Source organism: Poecilia latipinna, unplaced genomic scaffold (assembly GCF_001443285.1).
Source record: "Poecilia latipinna isolate Pla-1442-1.1 unplaced genomic scaffold, P_latipinna-1.0 Scaffold982, whole genome shotgun sequence".
Classification (NCBI taxonomy): Eukaryota; Metazoa; Chordata; class Actinopteri; order Cyprinodontiformes; family Poeciliidae; genus Poecilia; species Poecilia latipinna.
The window spans coordinates 146016-162990 of record NW_015113598.1 but is presented as its reverse complement, the minus strand read 5'-3'; the positions used below and the strand labels follow the sequence as shown (position 1 = coordinate 162990).

At 38.5% G+C, this 16975-nt stretch overlaps 1 protein-coding gene across 2 annotated transcripts in view; it reads right to left on the bottom strand.

The window, feature by feature from the left end:
- Window positions 1-16975, bottom strand: part of kcnn2 (potassium calcium-activated channel subfamily N member 2) — a 35713-nt gene that overhangs the window by 8418 nt on the left and 10320 nt on the right. The window contains exons 3-7 of one of the 2 annotated variants that reach the window (XM_015050281.1): window positions 8631-9049; window positions 8278-8419; window positions 6947-7057; window positions 6716-6843; window positions 4276-4284 (exon numbers count right to left, since the gene is read on the bottom strand). In XM_015050281.1, the coding sequence (XP_014905767.1) occupies window positions 4276-4284; window positions 6716-6843; window positions 6947-7057; window positions 8278-8419; window positions 8631-9049 (809 nt within the window). The remainder of the gene's footprint in view (window positions 1-4275; window positions 4285-6715; window positions 6844-6946; window positions 7058-8277; window positions 8420-8630; window positions 9050-16975) is intronic. The other variant, XM_015050282.1, reaches the window with a different exon arrangement.

Below are 16975 nucleotides of genomic sequence, written 5' to 3'. Positions count from 1 at the left end.
GAGAGCGAGATCAGCTCTGCATCCTCGACCAATTTTCACACAAAAGGGAAGGAAGGGATCTCAGAGTGTCTGTGTTGTGTACAAACACTCATGTCCTGATGTGGTATTGTTAAAAACACGGGGAAGGTCTTCTGTTGTCGCTTTATGTGTCTTTCTCAGTAAGCCAACAGCATCCGTGCTTATGGATGGAAACAGAAGACTGTCTCTATACGTAGTCATACCCCTTCAATTGTTGCTCATTTTTGCACATTACAGTAGGAAACGTTAGTATATTGTAATGGGATTTTATGGGATTAACCAACACAAAGTGGTGAATAATTGGGAAGTGCTAGAAAAAAAAATTATACACAATTTTCAAATTTTATCAGACCCCGTGATTTAACACTTTGTTTAATACTTTGCTTCATTTTCAGGTCAAACCTTGAAATTATAAGTCCAGATAGTAAAAATTGACCTTATCTAGAAAACCTTCTTCAACAGATTCCTTCTTTTTTTATTGTGTCCCCTACATAACTCGTGGAAAACTAAGCTAGCCTGTTTATGACTTTGTTTTTATCACCCTTCCAGAAAAGGACATATTTGAAAAGTGCACAAGTATGTGCACAGTTTGTCCAGTCTAGAGATTCTCCCACCTGAGCAGTGCATCTCTGCAGTGCCTCCAGAATTACCCCGAGCCTCCTGGTTCTGTTTCCTAGTAAGTTTGCAATGCATCATGTTGTCAGAAGATCCACTCAAGAATATTTTATAACATGTTAAAGCCTTGGAATATTGTTTTATATCCCAGTCTTGTTTTAAACCACTAATGCTAATAATTTCCTCTAACAAAATCTTCACAAATTAAACTCAGGCGGGCCCTACTGGCTAATTTGCTAAGCGACTTATGAAAGTAATTGGTTGAACTGGATTTTAATTAGGGGCATCAGGGTAAAATGGAATAAATACAAATGCATATCTCACTTTTCAGATTTGTATTAGTGACAATAATAATAATAATAATAATAATAATAATAATAATAATAATAATAATAATAATAATAATAATAAAAACAAGAACATTTTTCCTTTTGGTTTACAATTATGAACCAATTTGTTTGTGTGTCACATCAAATTCCGTGAAAATACATTGATGTTTGTGTTGTAATGTGACCAAATATAACAAGGTTCAGGAGATATAAATACTTTTTAAAGACACTTTAATGCTTGTTAATTTACTGCAAAATAACAAAACCCTTGTGTGTCATTGTTCTTTTTACAGAATTTTCAATATTGACTTAGAAAACCTCAAAAGCATCGTAATTTTACTATTTAAAAAGGCTTAAGTTTTTGTGGTATTTACCTGATGAAATATAAACTGCAACCTAAGCTTGATTTTATTTTTTTTTTACCACAAAAGAAAAAGCCGAACAAAAGTGATAGAAGTTAATGTATTCACTGCAGACATATTGCCTGAGGAATCACGCTGCCTGTTTAATTAGGCCACTGAAGACTCTTCATTTCCATTCTCATGGGGCCCAAAAGCCACAACTTTCTCCTGCAGTGTGTCAACTAAACATGGATTCAAGATATCAATTCATCTTTTTCATCTGAATCATAATAGGCAAAGACACAAATTGCTTTTGAGATCTAATATCTGGAATATTGATTTAGAAATCTCTCAAAACCCACAGCTTTGCTTGCATTGAGCAAAACTCAAATTATTACCATTACAATAATAATTTGAAACTCAAAAGTGAACTAGAATCAAGAAATACATGGGAGAAAAATGGTCTGATTATTGGATTAAATCTATCAATGGTTTTGGAGGGCAATTTTAACGTTTGCTAATAGACACATGTGGAGCAAACATAATACGTTTGGCCAGCAGAGGGCGCCACAGGAGCCAAAAAGAAACCTGCAACAGCGAGTTAATATCCTCACAACTGAGTCCAGAAGGATTCCTCCTCCTTCCGCTTTATTTATTAAAAAACATAACTAAACAAACAAAGAAGGCAGTTTCAGTGAGGTTTAAAGAGATGCAATGTTTTTTTGTGTTAAATGGAAATAAAGATTTCACAGTAGTTGGAGAGCTTTGAGAACAAAGCAGTTCAAGGTCAGAATGAAGAAAAGTTAAATTCAGTCTTTTTTTTCCCCACCTCGGTCAATCAGTCCTCTCAGGGCGTTCTCCTTTTAAATGAGCACTCTAAATCTGCTTGCTATTCATCAGGGGAAAACGGCTACGCTAAGCTTTTCAACGCCACACTAAATCTTTCAAGGCAATCTCAGTTAGTGCTGCTGCCCTGACTCTCTTTCTCTGTCATGACCGCCACTTCTGAAGTAAGACATTTGACCACATGACTGAATAAATACAATTTCTTTCACTTGTGTAGATTAAGAACCTATATCTAGATTGGATGTAATTGTTTTATGAATAAAAAGCAATTTGATGAGAAGATGCGCAGTACTGCACAAGAGCTCTAAATTATGTTTCATTTCTTGTTTTGCTTCCAAGTAACCAACTATTCCTTAAAAATGTCTTGATTATTGGTTCCCCAGGTTTTCCAAAGATATTTTTAAAGTTTTACTTTTGGACTTTTGATGCTTTTTCACACACATTTTGTCCACTGTATGTCGACAAGAAATGGTGGCAAAAATGTCGCTAGTTGCCAAAATAAGCAGCTGAAAATGGCTAAAAATATAAACTAAGTAATCATTTTGAATTTATAAATAATTAATTCCTTTTTACTATGACAACTTTCTGCATGGTGGTTAGAAAAAATATTTTTCAATAACTATTGGCAGATCAAAGCTTTACCAAACAGTGATTGAAGATCAGCCAAAAAATTATGAACGTCTCATCCTTTAAAGATGATCCCTTTTAAAATACATATTTTTTTTCGCTAAGTTTTATGTGTAAACTGGTTTGAGTCTTAGGAAGATTTGTGTTATTCAGGGATTTAACTAACTTTAAAAGCAAAACATTCCTCAGAAAATGGTCAGATACAAAGAGCAACTCCAGAGAAAAAGCACATCTGAAGAGATTCCATGAAAGCTTCACTCCTTAAAAGTAAAACATACAAAAACAAGCTTTGACTCAAGACTTTATATGCAGTGCTGTAAAAAATAATAATAATAATAATAAAAAAATCCTCCTAGATAAGTTTAAATCTGAAATTTTGTAAATACTGTCTAGTTTCCAAAGATTGTGTTGGTATGAGCCAGTTACTCAGTCATTAGCGGCAGCCTGGTTTCTGTTTGACAGCGTCACGCTGGCGGTCACTGTTGAGTCTCTTCAGAGCAAATGGGATTGCTCGGAGTCTGACCTTCCTCACAGGTCGCTCGCTGTGTCTTCAGTTCAATGATCTCTGAACTAACAAGCACTATCCTGCTTCCTGCTATGATTCCCACTTCAACCTTGAGGATGAAAATGAATGGTAATCCCTTGGAGGGGGACTTTGAGGTTGCATGGGGACACTCCAATTCTCAGCCGTAATGGTCTAAAACCTGGTGTAAGACATTTGTTTGTATACTGACCATGTCTGATCCGAACACCCTCGGCAGTATTTAGACACTCTCTGCTGCAAGCGCTCCTAATTACCCTTGTATGACTGACGAATGTCCTTGTTACTGCGCTGGTTAACAGCTTGGGTGTGTGCTACTGAGTCGTCAAACGGAGGAATGGAGGAAAATGCGGCTGCAAATGCTGTAACAGGCGTAATAATGGTTCCACTCGCCGAAAGATGACCCCCCCCAGCCCCCACAAGCCCTGCTCTATATGAGCACGACGGCTCCGCTGCATGTAACAAGTCTTCTAGGGATTTCATAAATTATAAATCAGCAGGTCTGCCTTGATGGGGAGCGCTAGCTGTCATCCTTCGGTATGTGAAAGCACAGTTGATTGGAGTTTAATCAGTAGCTTTCTGATTAAAGGTCAGAGGTCATCACATCCATGCAGAAATGGAAAGAAAAACACCCCCCATCACTGATAACTGAAATTCACATGACATGGATCTGTGGATGTGTTCAGAATATGCAGTAGGCATGTTAAAAAGTTGTACTTCTTTGTGTTTTCAATTCTATTTTCCTTTTTTTTTTTTTTTTTAGATTAAAGTCCTGTGCAGCGCCTTGAATAACACGGACGTCTTCAATGTGATGCAAAAGGCATCCGTTTGAAGGCATGAATTTCACTTATCAAATGAGGGAGTGCCATTTTTTTTAGTAGCATCATCGGGTTCAAGGACAAGCTCTCGTTGGCATGCACACAACAGGTCTCTATCTACATTAAAGGCGAAGACTTACTTTCGAGCTCTATTGCATTGTGTCGACACAAACAGGAAAAAAAAAGGAAACATGAAGTAGACAGATGAATTTTTACAACATCAGATAAACATATTCAGATGAAAAAAAAAAAAAAAAACCCTGCTAGTACAGGTTGGAGTGATCAACTCTTACGATGTCACCTCACCCACGAACTGCAATGTGTCCGCATTTGCAGATCTGCTCATCATCGACATGAACGTCATATTATTTTTGTGCCTTTGATGAGGTATTTGAGTACGAGGTATCTGAACAGACCTTTCTCAAAGTCAAATGTATTTAGCGCATAGAGATTTACGCTTTTTATCTGCGAGGATATGTAAGTCGGGTATTTTTCCTATCAAGAACGGTTCATAAATAGCCACCTCAGCGTGATGCTGCCACCACCATGCATGTTTAAGAGTTGAACCCAGCGACTCTGCTCAGAACTAATTGAGTTGATTTGAGTTGAACGTCCCCTCGAATTAAGAGTCGATAGATGAAACCAGGTCAGAAATGGGAGGTCCAATTGGCAAATGATCCCTAACGTTAAAAGTGTTTTTGGATTGGATAAAACAGATGATCATTAAACGTCTGGAATAGCATGTGAGGATCGTCCTTAAACAGTGGGCAGGTTGCTACTCCAGACATTAATGTGGGTGTTTGTATGTATTTTAGCCAGGTTGTATCTTTGACCCCATTTGGATTGGAGAATATTCAAGCTGAATCCAAGCTCACTTATCTGAATAATCTTTTAGAAATTTCAGAAAAGGGCATATTAAATAGAAACCAGACATCCACGTCAATAATGAGCAGATCTAAACGTCCCATCTTAGCTGCATATCATCTTGAAAACACATCATCGTTTCTTACTGTTTAGACTGTTTTCTGGTGGCTGCATCTGTGCTCATACTTTATATCTAATCTCATTTTCCCCAACAGTACTAATCTTGTTACTTTGTTGCAGTAGAGTAAATAAAATCAACCTTCCCGATTGCGTTCACGATCCCAGAAACATTCCTCAAGCAATACGACACAAAGGCGTTGTCAAAAAGCATCTATGGCTCCATTTAGCAGCAGCTCACAGCTCGTATCATTTGCTTTCAGTATTGAAAGCTGTAAAAAAAAAAAAAAAAAAAACGATGACAGTTGATGTGATTTGTCTGACAATCTTACATGTCTAAGTTATTCTTTTTCTATAATTATATCAGTTAAGGCTTTGTATCTGATGCAAAGCATATAGGCTTCAAATCCCAATTCAATCATTTGAACCTTCTAAATCAAAACCACAAAAGGAAGAAAAAAAAAATCTTTATAAGACAAAGGTGTGCCCGACAACATGCTGAGTATTTGTTTTTAAACTCAGAACTGAATGCTGGATGTGACTTTTCCCTGTTGGGCGTTGTTTATTGTAGATTAAGCTGCAGCTCTGGGCAATTCCCATTTCAGGACTGTCTAACCCTAACCCTGGAGAACAGGAGGTGGACGTGAGACACTGTCATCACCGCTGCAAATTGGCTGAATAAAATAACACCGCCGCTGGAGAATAAGAAATAAACAGCCAGAAACTCTGCTGATCTGGATGCCGGAGGAAAAGCAGCAGCAGTAAAGCTGAGCCTATAATAAACCACTCAAATGTTTTCAAAACACAAATGCATGTTAAAAAAATTCATGAGCAAATTAAACTTGCACACAAGATCCTACAGAGACCCATAAACAAGAGTAAAACCACAGACAGAAGCCAAATGCGCACACAGCAGATGCTTTTTTTTTTTTCTTAAATAAAAACATTAAGCCACATACTAACAAAATCACTGTAGTTATTTCTCTTGATAAAGCTCTGCGCCCATTTCCAGCGACCACAGATAAAGGACACGGAGCAGAAGTGTCGGTGAGCACTGTAGCGTGAGGAAAAACAACAGCGAGGTGAGGCTAAAATCGATACTGTTTTGGAGTAAGTTGGAAGTCCTTGGGGACCCACTAAAGGACTAGCTGACAGGTAGGCGCCCGGCTGGCCACCGGAGAAGCAGAAACACCGATGTGTCAGCCCTGAGGTCAGCCTGACATCTGACTCACCGAGAAAGAGATGCGCTGGAGTCAACGGGACACAATGGCAGCTAGAAACGGATCGATACCACGCGCCTGACACGCAACGATGTTCTAAGGTAAACACACTTTTAGTCTTTGTGCTTCTTTCATAATGAGCATTCATACTCATGAAATATAACAGCTGGGTTAAACTGCATGCATGATCAAACCCAGCATGTTTACACTTTTCCAGCATGCTACATGTGAACCGTAACATTCTTCTTTGATATATGAGCACATACATGTTTTGCTACAGGTGTCAAACAATTCAGATTCCAGGTTTTTTTTTTTTTTTTTTTTTTGTGAATTAAATGAACATCCTAATAATAGGCGAGTTTAGGAGCGCAGGACCTACTGGTGAATGGCTTGAAGGAATTTTCTCTGATGCTTCCTGACTCTTGCGTGGTCCATCTTCCTCACAAGTTTGGTGTTCTTGTAGATGAGCCACGTCTCCCTGAGAACATTCGCAGCTGTGTTTTTCACCTGCAAATGCAAAAAAAATAAAATAAAATAAAATAATAAATAAATAAATAAAACCAAGCGCAGTGGAGAAACATCTGAGATTCTGTGAGGAGAGCTGACGTACTCTTTTTGTTAACTGGGTATCCATCATGAAGTTATGAACATGTTTTTCAGCTTTGGTTAATTCCAGTTTCTTCGCCACCACAGCCACCACCAAGGCAGTGCAGCCGGCGCCCTGGAAAGACACACACAGACACGCTGGACTACCTTTTTTGTTGTTGTTGTTTTTTTACCCTCATGCTGTGGAAAATAAATCTGGAGACCCAATGACAAGTCATGGCAAAGACATTCTCTACAGAATTGATGGTCAGGGTCACTTTATGCCCTCATGAATACAAATATCTCCATGTTTTTGCTCCAGTCAGCCCTCTGATCATGCCTGATTCCTTTGTTAAAACAATTACAGCCATAACCTCTGTGACTGCTTTCTCAAGCTGTGTTAACGTCGCTCTGTGCCATTTCTCTGGGGACATGAGGGACCTACTTCCCAGTTTTTCTGCATGAAGCAAGACACGCTCTCACTTTCAATCTTCTGACTAAGCTGTAAGTGTTACTTTCTGATAAAGCTCAAAAAGGCAAAGGGTTTACTGAGCTATCTAGATAATCACGCTGCTACAGGCTTAGGCTGCTGGAGGACAAATCGACCACTGCTCTTCACCACTTTATTCTCTCTCTGGTTTTCTGTTTTTGTTTTTAAGTACACTGCAAAAAAACAAAACAAAAAAACAAATTCATACGAAATATTTCTGGTTTTCTTTCTAGTGCACTTGAAATAAAGCAAACATACAAGTAACGTTTCAGTAAGAGTTTTTTTTTTAAAGTCGATAATTCCTTAATATTGGTGGAAAAGTTCTAGTTTGATGCTATAATAATGTCTTATAACATCGTTATGATTAAAACATCTTGGCAGATTATTTTAAGTTATCTGATTAAATATATATATATATTTTACTTAAGACAAATATCTACATATTGCAGAAAAGATTTGTAAGTCAGTTTTGTCTTCTTTAAGATATTTTGCACTAAAAACTAGACAAAAAATACTTGGTAAGATTTAATGTTTTGTAGAGTGATTATCTGATTGTATTCACACTGAGCATAGAACAAACTGGATTTATACGTTAATGAATGTATTGTTCATACATTCATTAACGTATAAAACCTGTTTATCTTGTAAAATGCCTTGAGATTATATTTGTTCATTTCAATTGACCGACTGAAATAAACTGAACCGAACTAAATGAGGATTTCTGAGTTTTAGTCATTTTCCTCTCAGATGAAAAACTAAGTATATTTATGCTGTTAGCAAATTTGACATTTTTAACAACAATAAGCAAACAGAGCAAAAAAAAAAAAAAATACCACAAAGGTCATGAGCATCCAGTGTACACTGACCATAATGCCCGTCAGGAGGCAGACTCCTTTTCCACAGTATGTGTGTGGGACCATATCCCCATATCCAATAGTCAGAAACGTGATTGAGATCAACCACATGGCTCCAAGAAAATTGCTGGTTATGTCCTGGTTATCATGGTACCTGTAAAGAACAATAACAGGTTTTTACCTTACACCTAATGTTTCACTTTCACCTGAAAAGAGATTCATTCTGCTGCTCAGTCTACGACATAATGCCGTCTCTCCTAGGGCTCAGAGACAGTGAGCTGAGACGTGTTTGGTCTATTTTTACGCCTCTATCTATGCTTGACGCTGTGAAGCGTGGCGTAGCGGGGAAAAACTGGTCCGGGCACCTCTCACAAGCTCTCACTGTCCATGCAGCGATGATCCAGAGCGAGATGGTGAAGACCAGCAGCACAGTGCCAGGACAGATGGTCATGAGGGTCTTCATCACAAAGCGGGTGTTGAAGTTAATCTTGTTGAGGGCGCCGATGCTTCGGGACGAGGCATCGGTGAAGAGCTTGCTGTGCAGCAGCATGACCCGAGCGATGAGGTACAGCCTCAGAAACATGGGGATGGACAGGATGATGTCCACGTCCGCGTCCGTCTTGGACGGGACATAGGAGTACGCCAGGCGGGCCGTCCAGGTGAAGGTGTAGTTCCCTGGGATGGGGTGTATGGCGCACACCAGGATTTCCAGGCAGATGAAGAAGATGCGCTCATATGTCATGGCTATCCTCCAGTCATCGGCTGCGTTGTCCACCATGAAGAGCTGCCAATAAAGGAGGAGAGGTGTGAGCTTTGACTGGGAATGTTGAAAACATTTTGACTGCAGCACTCTTATAGGAGAACAGCAATAAAACTAACCAAACCTCAACTTGTTTTTCCTGTTTAGATACAAATAGTGTTAACACAGCCGACAGGAAGCTAGAAAAGTATCATTTCAACTGTTTTACGTAAAGTCGTTTTTCAACACCATCATACTGATTTCACCATCATTTAAGGATCCTGCCTCAATAATGTTCTTTGTAACACGCTATCATAAATGCTTAAGCGATGGTGGTCGTCTGAAATCAATCTGAAGATGTCATTGTATGAAGATACAGCATAAATATGTAATTATGCCATAATATTTATAAATATTCTCTCAGTTTTGACCATCAAAAATAATAAAAAAATCACATTCCTTTTGCAGATTAGTTTTAATATTATTGCTTCATTATTTCTGGCACTTTTGTCTGAGTTTCAAACTCTTTTTTAATTAACCTTGTGAAGATTTAGTTCTAAGTTTAGACTTGCTGCTCTAGCAACTCTTCTGCAAAAGCTTTCCACAGGATTTATGGAAAGAAGATTTTTGAATTTCAAAAGTTAAAAAGTTTTGAATTTTATTCTCAAAATTTCAGATTTCCCCCTTCCCCCAACAAATGTTCAACTTTTGGAGCTCAGAAATTACCTAGAACGTTTTTAGGTGGAAATTTACTCCTCCTCCTTTTCTTTTCTATCTGCAATGGCCCCAATTCACTGCCATAAATAACTAGGAATAATCTGGAGAACATCTGCAACAACTTAAAGTTCTGCTTACTTCTATCTCAGACTCCTTTAAAGCAACAATAAAAACTGTAGCACAAGACACTTCATTTGCAGCATGTGGTAAATACTGGGATCTTTCTGACGCAAACATCTGCTGCCTGCACGTTAGCATAGCACCAGAAGGTAGACAGTTTCATATGGGACTGAAAGAATGGATTGCAGGGCCTATCATCACTCTCCTGCTCCCTGTCCTCTGTCATACACGGTGGCTTCATCACATGGTCACCTCTGCTGCTGCTGCTGCTGCTGCTGCAGCTCAAACCTCATCTTCACCTCTTCGATCCAATCTGCTGTGAGCTTCCCTGATGGCTGCCATCACCTCCTCTTCCACACGATCCCCCCTCTCCATGCTCGCGGTTGAGGACAGAGCATCTCAATCTTCCCTGTCTTAGGGAGGTTCTGTTTGCTGGTTTGGGTTGCAAATTAAGTGCTATCGAGCCATATTAACTTCCCCTCTCTCTCTCTCTCTAACACACAGCACCGGTATTCCTCCACAGCTGCTCTCACTCCATCCACTTAATCATGTCAAGGTCCTCTGACTGCACCAGCCGTCACAAGCGGCGGTAGATATCTTAAAAAATGTTGCTGTCAGCAAATATGAGCGAACAGTTCAGACGCTAGTTGTTGTTTTTTTTTAATCCTGGTGGAAGGCTTTTTAAAAAAAGAAAAGAAAAGGAGAACATTTGATCAAAAACCTTAGCAATGTGCTTGGTTGTAATATGCACATAAAGTACAATGCTTCTGCTTCTGCTTCTGCTTACAGCGCCACGTAGCTGGAGGCAAAATTGTGCAAAGGTCGGCTGAACCTTTAGCTCAACATGAATAAAGCTTTGCAGTCTGTATGAAATCTTCAGCCGTAGGAAGTGAGGCAGTGTGAGAGCGGGAAGGTTTTGCTTGGTAAAAGCAAGGTGGGCAGATTTTTTATTTTTTTATTTTTTTTGAGGAGTGGCATGGATCTTTTCCACTTTTTTCTTCTACATTCTTCTGCATATCCGATTAAACGATGTGACGTTAAAGTTGAACGAGCTCTACAGTGCGCATCTACAAGTCACAAGGGTTGAAGGATATCGATAGCAGAAAATTTCAGGAGTAAACACAGCTTTGGTTTATTTGATCAATAATCAGAATAAACAAAACCACTTTAATGTGTATTCTAATTTATTTTTATGCATTGGAAAACATATAGTATTTTGTCATCCCTTCAAAAACATAGAAATCATACTACTGATAGCAGTTTAAAAGCGTACAGCAACTTGCTGCTATTTATGATTTTACCTCCTGTAGATCAGGCATATTAAACTTATTAAATATATTAAACCTTTCAGAGCCAACAAAGATTATTAAGACCAAAACCCAAAATAGGGAATACACTTCTACCTATCCAACATACACCTTTTTTATTTGCAACCAATTCTTTTTAGAATTGGTTTTAAGATTGTATATATTATATATATAAGATTCTTGACTTGAGCCATAATATGTCTCAGATGAAAAACTTGGGTTTTTATCTTAATTTAAGGTGAAGAAAATAAAAGTTGATTTCCTTATGTTTAGTTCCTGTGTTGTTCCTCGTCTTCTGTTCACTACCGGTTTAGAGTCCCATTTCACTGTTAGTGTTTAGGTTTTTGGTTCAGTTTGAACCATTTGCAGTCTTGCTCAGCTCCTCTGTGTTTAGTCTGTTTCCATTAGTCACCCTGCTTTCTCTTCCACTGATCAGGCTATTCCCCAGCTCCACTGCTTTCACACACCCGGCTCTCATGCTGCTCATCAATCCTCCCAGCAGTTAAAAGCCTCTCAATTGCTTCATCTCCTCGCCACATCCTCCGCTTTTCTGTGGTTTGGCTTGTTGCCTCTACGGTGTTGTTCGTTTCCAGTCATTTGCTTTGAATTTGGACTTTATAAGTTGTAGTTTGTATTCTTAAATCACATTATTCTGTCTCACACATCTGCCTGTTTTGGGGTTTTCAACAAAACAGAGGTTCTCAACCTCTGTCCTGCAGGGTTTCTGTGCTGAATGTTTTGCAGGTGTTTCCCTGCTGCTGCACGCCTGATTTAAGATGAATGAGTGATCAACATGCTTCAGCAGCATCTGATGACAAGCTGAGACGGCAATAGAGGCATTTGAATCAGGCGTGCTGAAGCAGAAACACATCAGAAACATACATGATCATAGTTCGGTGATCCTCGATATAAGGCAGATAATGAAACAAAAACAAATCTTTTACTTTTTCTTAGAAAATGTTTCCTTATTTTTAAGCTTATCTTTTCAGTTTTCACAGAATAAAGTGTATTGGTCTTGTGAGCTTAGCATTTTGGAATTGTAATTGTATTTGAAATTAATTTTGTAACATTTCCTCACTCAGTTTGCCAAATTTCAAATTTCTGTTGTTTTTAAAAATTTATTTTTTTAAAAACGTATTTAAAAATGTATTTAGCTATTTCATCCTTTTTTAAAGTGTTCTTAGTACATATATATATATATATATATATATATATATATATATATATATATATATATATATATATATATATATATATATATATATAATCCCTGGTAATAAGTTTTAACCCATGCTTCAAGCCTTTTGTGTTACTTGTCTATATTAAAAGATGATTAATAAATTCACTGTTCGCTGTTACTGTATTGATGGTACTTGATGTAGTTTGCTTTGCTCCAGGCATCACATATAGCGAGGATGCTGCTCAAATGTGCAATAACTGGGGTAAGAGTGAAATGAACACTGGAAAATATCTAAGTTTCTACACCCAAATCTACTTCAGTTGCAGAAATACAGCTAATAGTTTTTTTTTTCCATCGACATGGCTGTTTTACTATTTTTTTAAAAAAATAATTGTTCCTATTCAGCTGAATCGTGGCGTCAGATCATGACTGGGCGGTTAGCCGACGATCTTCCATTAGTTCAGTTTGGGATTCTTTTTATAGAAGTTAAGAACCGCACCACTCATGAAGCGCTAATGGGATCAGTGACCTAGATGGTAAATTTAGCTCAGATACAAAACAGAATTAATTAAAAAAAAAAACGTCACATGTCAAATTCAAAAGAACAAACGCTCCTGTTTAATGCACTCATCTCAAGGACGAAAAAAAGCGAACAAAAAAAAGTGCGCGCTGCCACATCTCTTGCAGACATACATGAATGCTTTGCGTATTTGACAGCTTTAAAGAGACTGTGAACACTTCAGCTTCCCAACCGCGTCACATTAACACACAGAGTTTAGTGCACGCTGCACGCCGCTGAGTCAGTTCTGCTCCAAAAAGCTTCTGTGCCAGAAATACAAAAGCGTCAACAAGCTGGCACATTAGGAACAAAGCAGAAAATGCAACAACTAACACACGTCCTTGAACAAGCGGTACAACTGTCCAACAGAGCCTCTGCAGCTCGTTTACATTTATATGAAACCCGCCATGAGTCTCCTCTCCAACCAAAGAAAACATATACATTAAAATTTCAAGGGCAGTTGTTCGTTTCAAATGATTGACACTGAGCTTCTTGAACGGACTGACATCTGTCGGAGAAGTGCGTAACTCTAACCACAGCTTGCCCTTGTTTGGCTTTCCAACTTAGTGTAATGTAGACAATGAAACACAAGCTGGGACCGCACTTGACTACAGTTTCTTACTGGAAGAACTGAGGCTCCTGAAGCAGCTCAGCACGTCGTAGTGTTTGCACAAAGCACAGGCCACGTTTTATTGTACGTTTTAGGCAACAAACCGGCCCTGTCAAAAGCAATTACGAAGTTTGTTAACCTTAAAACTGCGTAATTAAACATTTAGGCTAGGTTGCATGAGGAAAGCCTACTTGGTGTGTAAAAGCAATTATAGTAATGGATGACCTGAAATACAACACCCCCAAGGGCCCTTTACATCAGATGAGAAAATATCCCCTGCTCACAGCAGAAGCAGGAGTTATGACAGACATATGGAGGAAAACAGAAACCTCACACTGTGTGTGTTTCTGATGAATGGTTTTAAATGATTGTAAATGCAAATTTTCCTAATTAATTTGCAAAATAATGTCTTTCAAAACTTTTCACATTATGTCGCATTACAACGTAATTCAGGTTCACCTTCTAGCAGGACAGCAAATATACAGTCAGAGCCAGGAAATCAACTTTATCCGCTGGTTTTTTGGGCTTCTCTGCCTTTTTGCATTATATCTTCTTACTGCTCTTTCATTGCTAGACTAATTCACGTTGATTTCTTTGCATTTGTTGATTACTTTTGTTGTTATCGTTAAGTGAATATTTGGTTCACGACCCCGTTTAATGTGTTTGAAACATATTTTATTCCTTAGTATGTAATATGTACTTAAATTCAGCTAGCTTTGGACAAAATCTGAGTGCATTGTGGATATGCAGTAGCATGACAGTGGTTTCAGGTTAGCGTTTCTGCATATAATGCGTACAAAGGGCTCAGTTAGGACATTACTTGTTTTCGTCTTTGGTTTTTGGTGCCTAAAATATATAAAAGAAAACCAATGGATGTGAAACTTGCAGAACTTGAAGACAATTCTAGGAGGCAGCTTGTACTCACCTAACCTTCATTTGCTGTTAATTATCTATAACTTTATTCCTGAAGATAATTTAAATGAAAGATTTTGATTTAATCCTACACAGGACTGTCATAACCTGAGAAACTTACCACTGTACAATTTGTCCTTATTTTTCCTATAAAGTTATGCATCTATCAGTGATTTGCTTTTGGAAAAAGTTTGATGTTGATAAGACATTTGTTTTAATTAAAGTAATAAACATTGGGTCACAACAGGAATGTTGTGTTATGTTACAATTACCCACCGGTGCGACATAAATCTACAAGTCTCCTCTCAACTGGCCAGAGTGTCAAAGGGTTGTTCTCGCTACATGTATTTCTTTCATACTTCTGTCAGACTGATCTGTCTGCTCACCACTGCGACAAGCGCTGCCCCAGGCTGTCTGAGGAAGGGAGCAAAGCAAAACTTGAACTCTTGTTGTTACTTCTCAGGTCATGTCATGTCTTCTAAGAAAACTCAGTATTGTTGGTGCCTGAAGCGATACTTTCCGAAGCAGACGAAGAAAATCTCAAAGCAATGACTGTAACTAGATGGATGCAAAAGTAATAAGTGAGAAAAATTCACACACATGAAAAAAAAGGGTAACATACTCAGTTACGATTTTGGAGTTTTACAAAATGTTGAATTTCTGAATCAATCCTCATTTGAAACTGGCTTCATAACTGATTTGGATGGAAATCCACTGCTATAAAAATGTTAGAATAATAACACAATGCTATAATTTCCCAATTTTATACTGCAGTTGGCAGATGCACCGATGAACCACCTCAGCATTCCAAATGCTTGCTGTTTACACATAGTAGAGGGCTTGGACCTAATTCTTCTTATTTAAAAATCATAATCATTGAGTATAAGGGGACATTCATTCATTCACTCTCCACTCAGTCTAAATTTTAATTCACATCTTGCACATTTTTGTACTTCCAATTGGATGTTTTGTTCAGAAAGCGCTTGCTGTGTTCTTATTGGGTGTTCAGGAGGCTCTACTTCTGCTTTTAAAAACAGTATGATTGTATAATTGCGGATCTGTTTGCAGACATTTTCATGTTTGGTGTAAACGTTGAGTTGGGTGACGTAGCCAGCAGCAGCTTCTCTGGATTCAAAGTGACAAGAGGCCCCCAAAACAGCTTTTTATGAAAGGATCTCAAAATGGGAACAGTTGAGCAGACTGAAATCTCATTATCTACAAATGATTTTGTGCAAAAAGTTTAATAAACATGATTTGCGTAGCCCATAGATCTGACCCAATCTGTTCAAGGAAGCATAATAATAAACCACCTTTACATAATTCTCAGATGTGAGAAGACTTGAAGTTTCACCTAAAGCTTGTAATTGTTTTTATAAATATTGACTATTTATGCCAACATAGGTAGTTAAGGTAGATATCAGCATTAGCAGCTTAACAGCAGATGAAAAATATTGTTTACAATATTTAACTTTTTTTTTTCCAAATATCACAGCCTGATACTGACAGTAGAGTAAAGAAGCACACAGAGTAATCCCTAATTTTGTGAAACAAACCTCAAAGAGGAAGCAGCCAGCACAGTGCGTCTTACTGAAGACACATTAATTCCTCCATTGCTTCTCTCGGATAGTCAGCTTGTTTCCTGATGGACTCAAAATGCGGCCTAATCACTCAGAGTGCATGCCCCTTTTCTCATCACCGTAGGAGTTTATTCACGTGAGGTTGATATAGAGCACAGCTGAATAGGTCTTAAGCTTTATTCCCTGCATGAACTTGGAGCTGCCTGCCTGGAAGCGTTTCAGGCAAAACACCGGTTAGTTTAGTTACTGGTTTCGCAACTCCTAATAAAACTAATGGAATGGGACTCAATATTTAATCTGTGTAATGTGGAGATGGAAACATATATCTTGTCATTGAGAATTAAATCGCTCAGTCTCATTAGTAAATTAGGTTGAGAGGTTCGGTCCAATTAGGCATTAAAGCAATGCTTTATTTATGGTATCAAAGCGAGTCACTAAGAGGCCACTTTGCCGAGTAAATCTGAGGCTGCTGCAGATTCAGTTTGCTTTTGTTTCTCCAGATTAAGTCTGAAACTTGCATTTGCAATTTGTCCGCTCAAGCAATGTTCCAGTCAGAGCGCGTAAATCTGCCTGTCTTTCAGAAAGCAGCGGCTGCAGCCCAGTTGCGTGCATTAATAATCCAAAATCATCTGAATGTTTAAAGTTGCATGCAGTAAATACCATCAATAAATAATCTTTAGGATTGGCGTGACTGGGCGTCTCTGCTGCTGAAAGCCTGGACGCTGAGTGAAAACGCTGAGGTCACCAGCCAGCGCTGGTTATCCGACTCCCGTCTGGACTCTCAGGTAGAGGACAGATTTCACTTTGAGAAATGCGGAGCGCCTCCTGCACGTTGCAGCATATCTCTGACACATTAGGCAGCACCTGGAGAGGGAAGGCGACTCGACGAGAGCGGTCGAGTTCAGCCTCGGCCGGATTTGCTGGTGCAAGTTCTGACACTGCAGTGTGTTATATTTCTTGCGGTCTAACACCGTCTGTCAGCACTGACT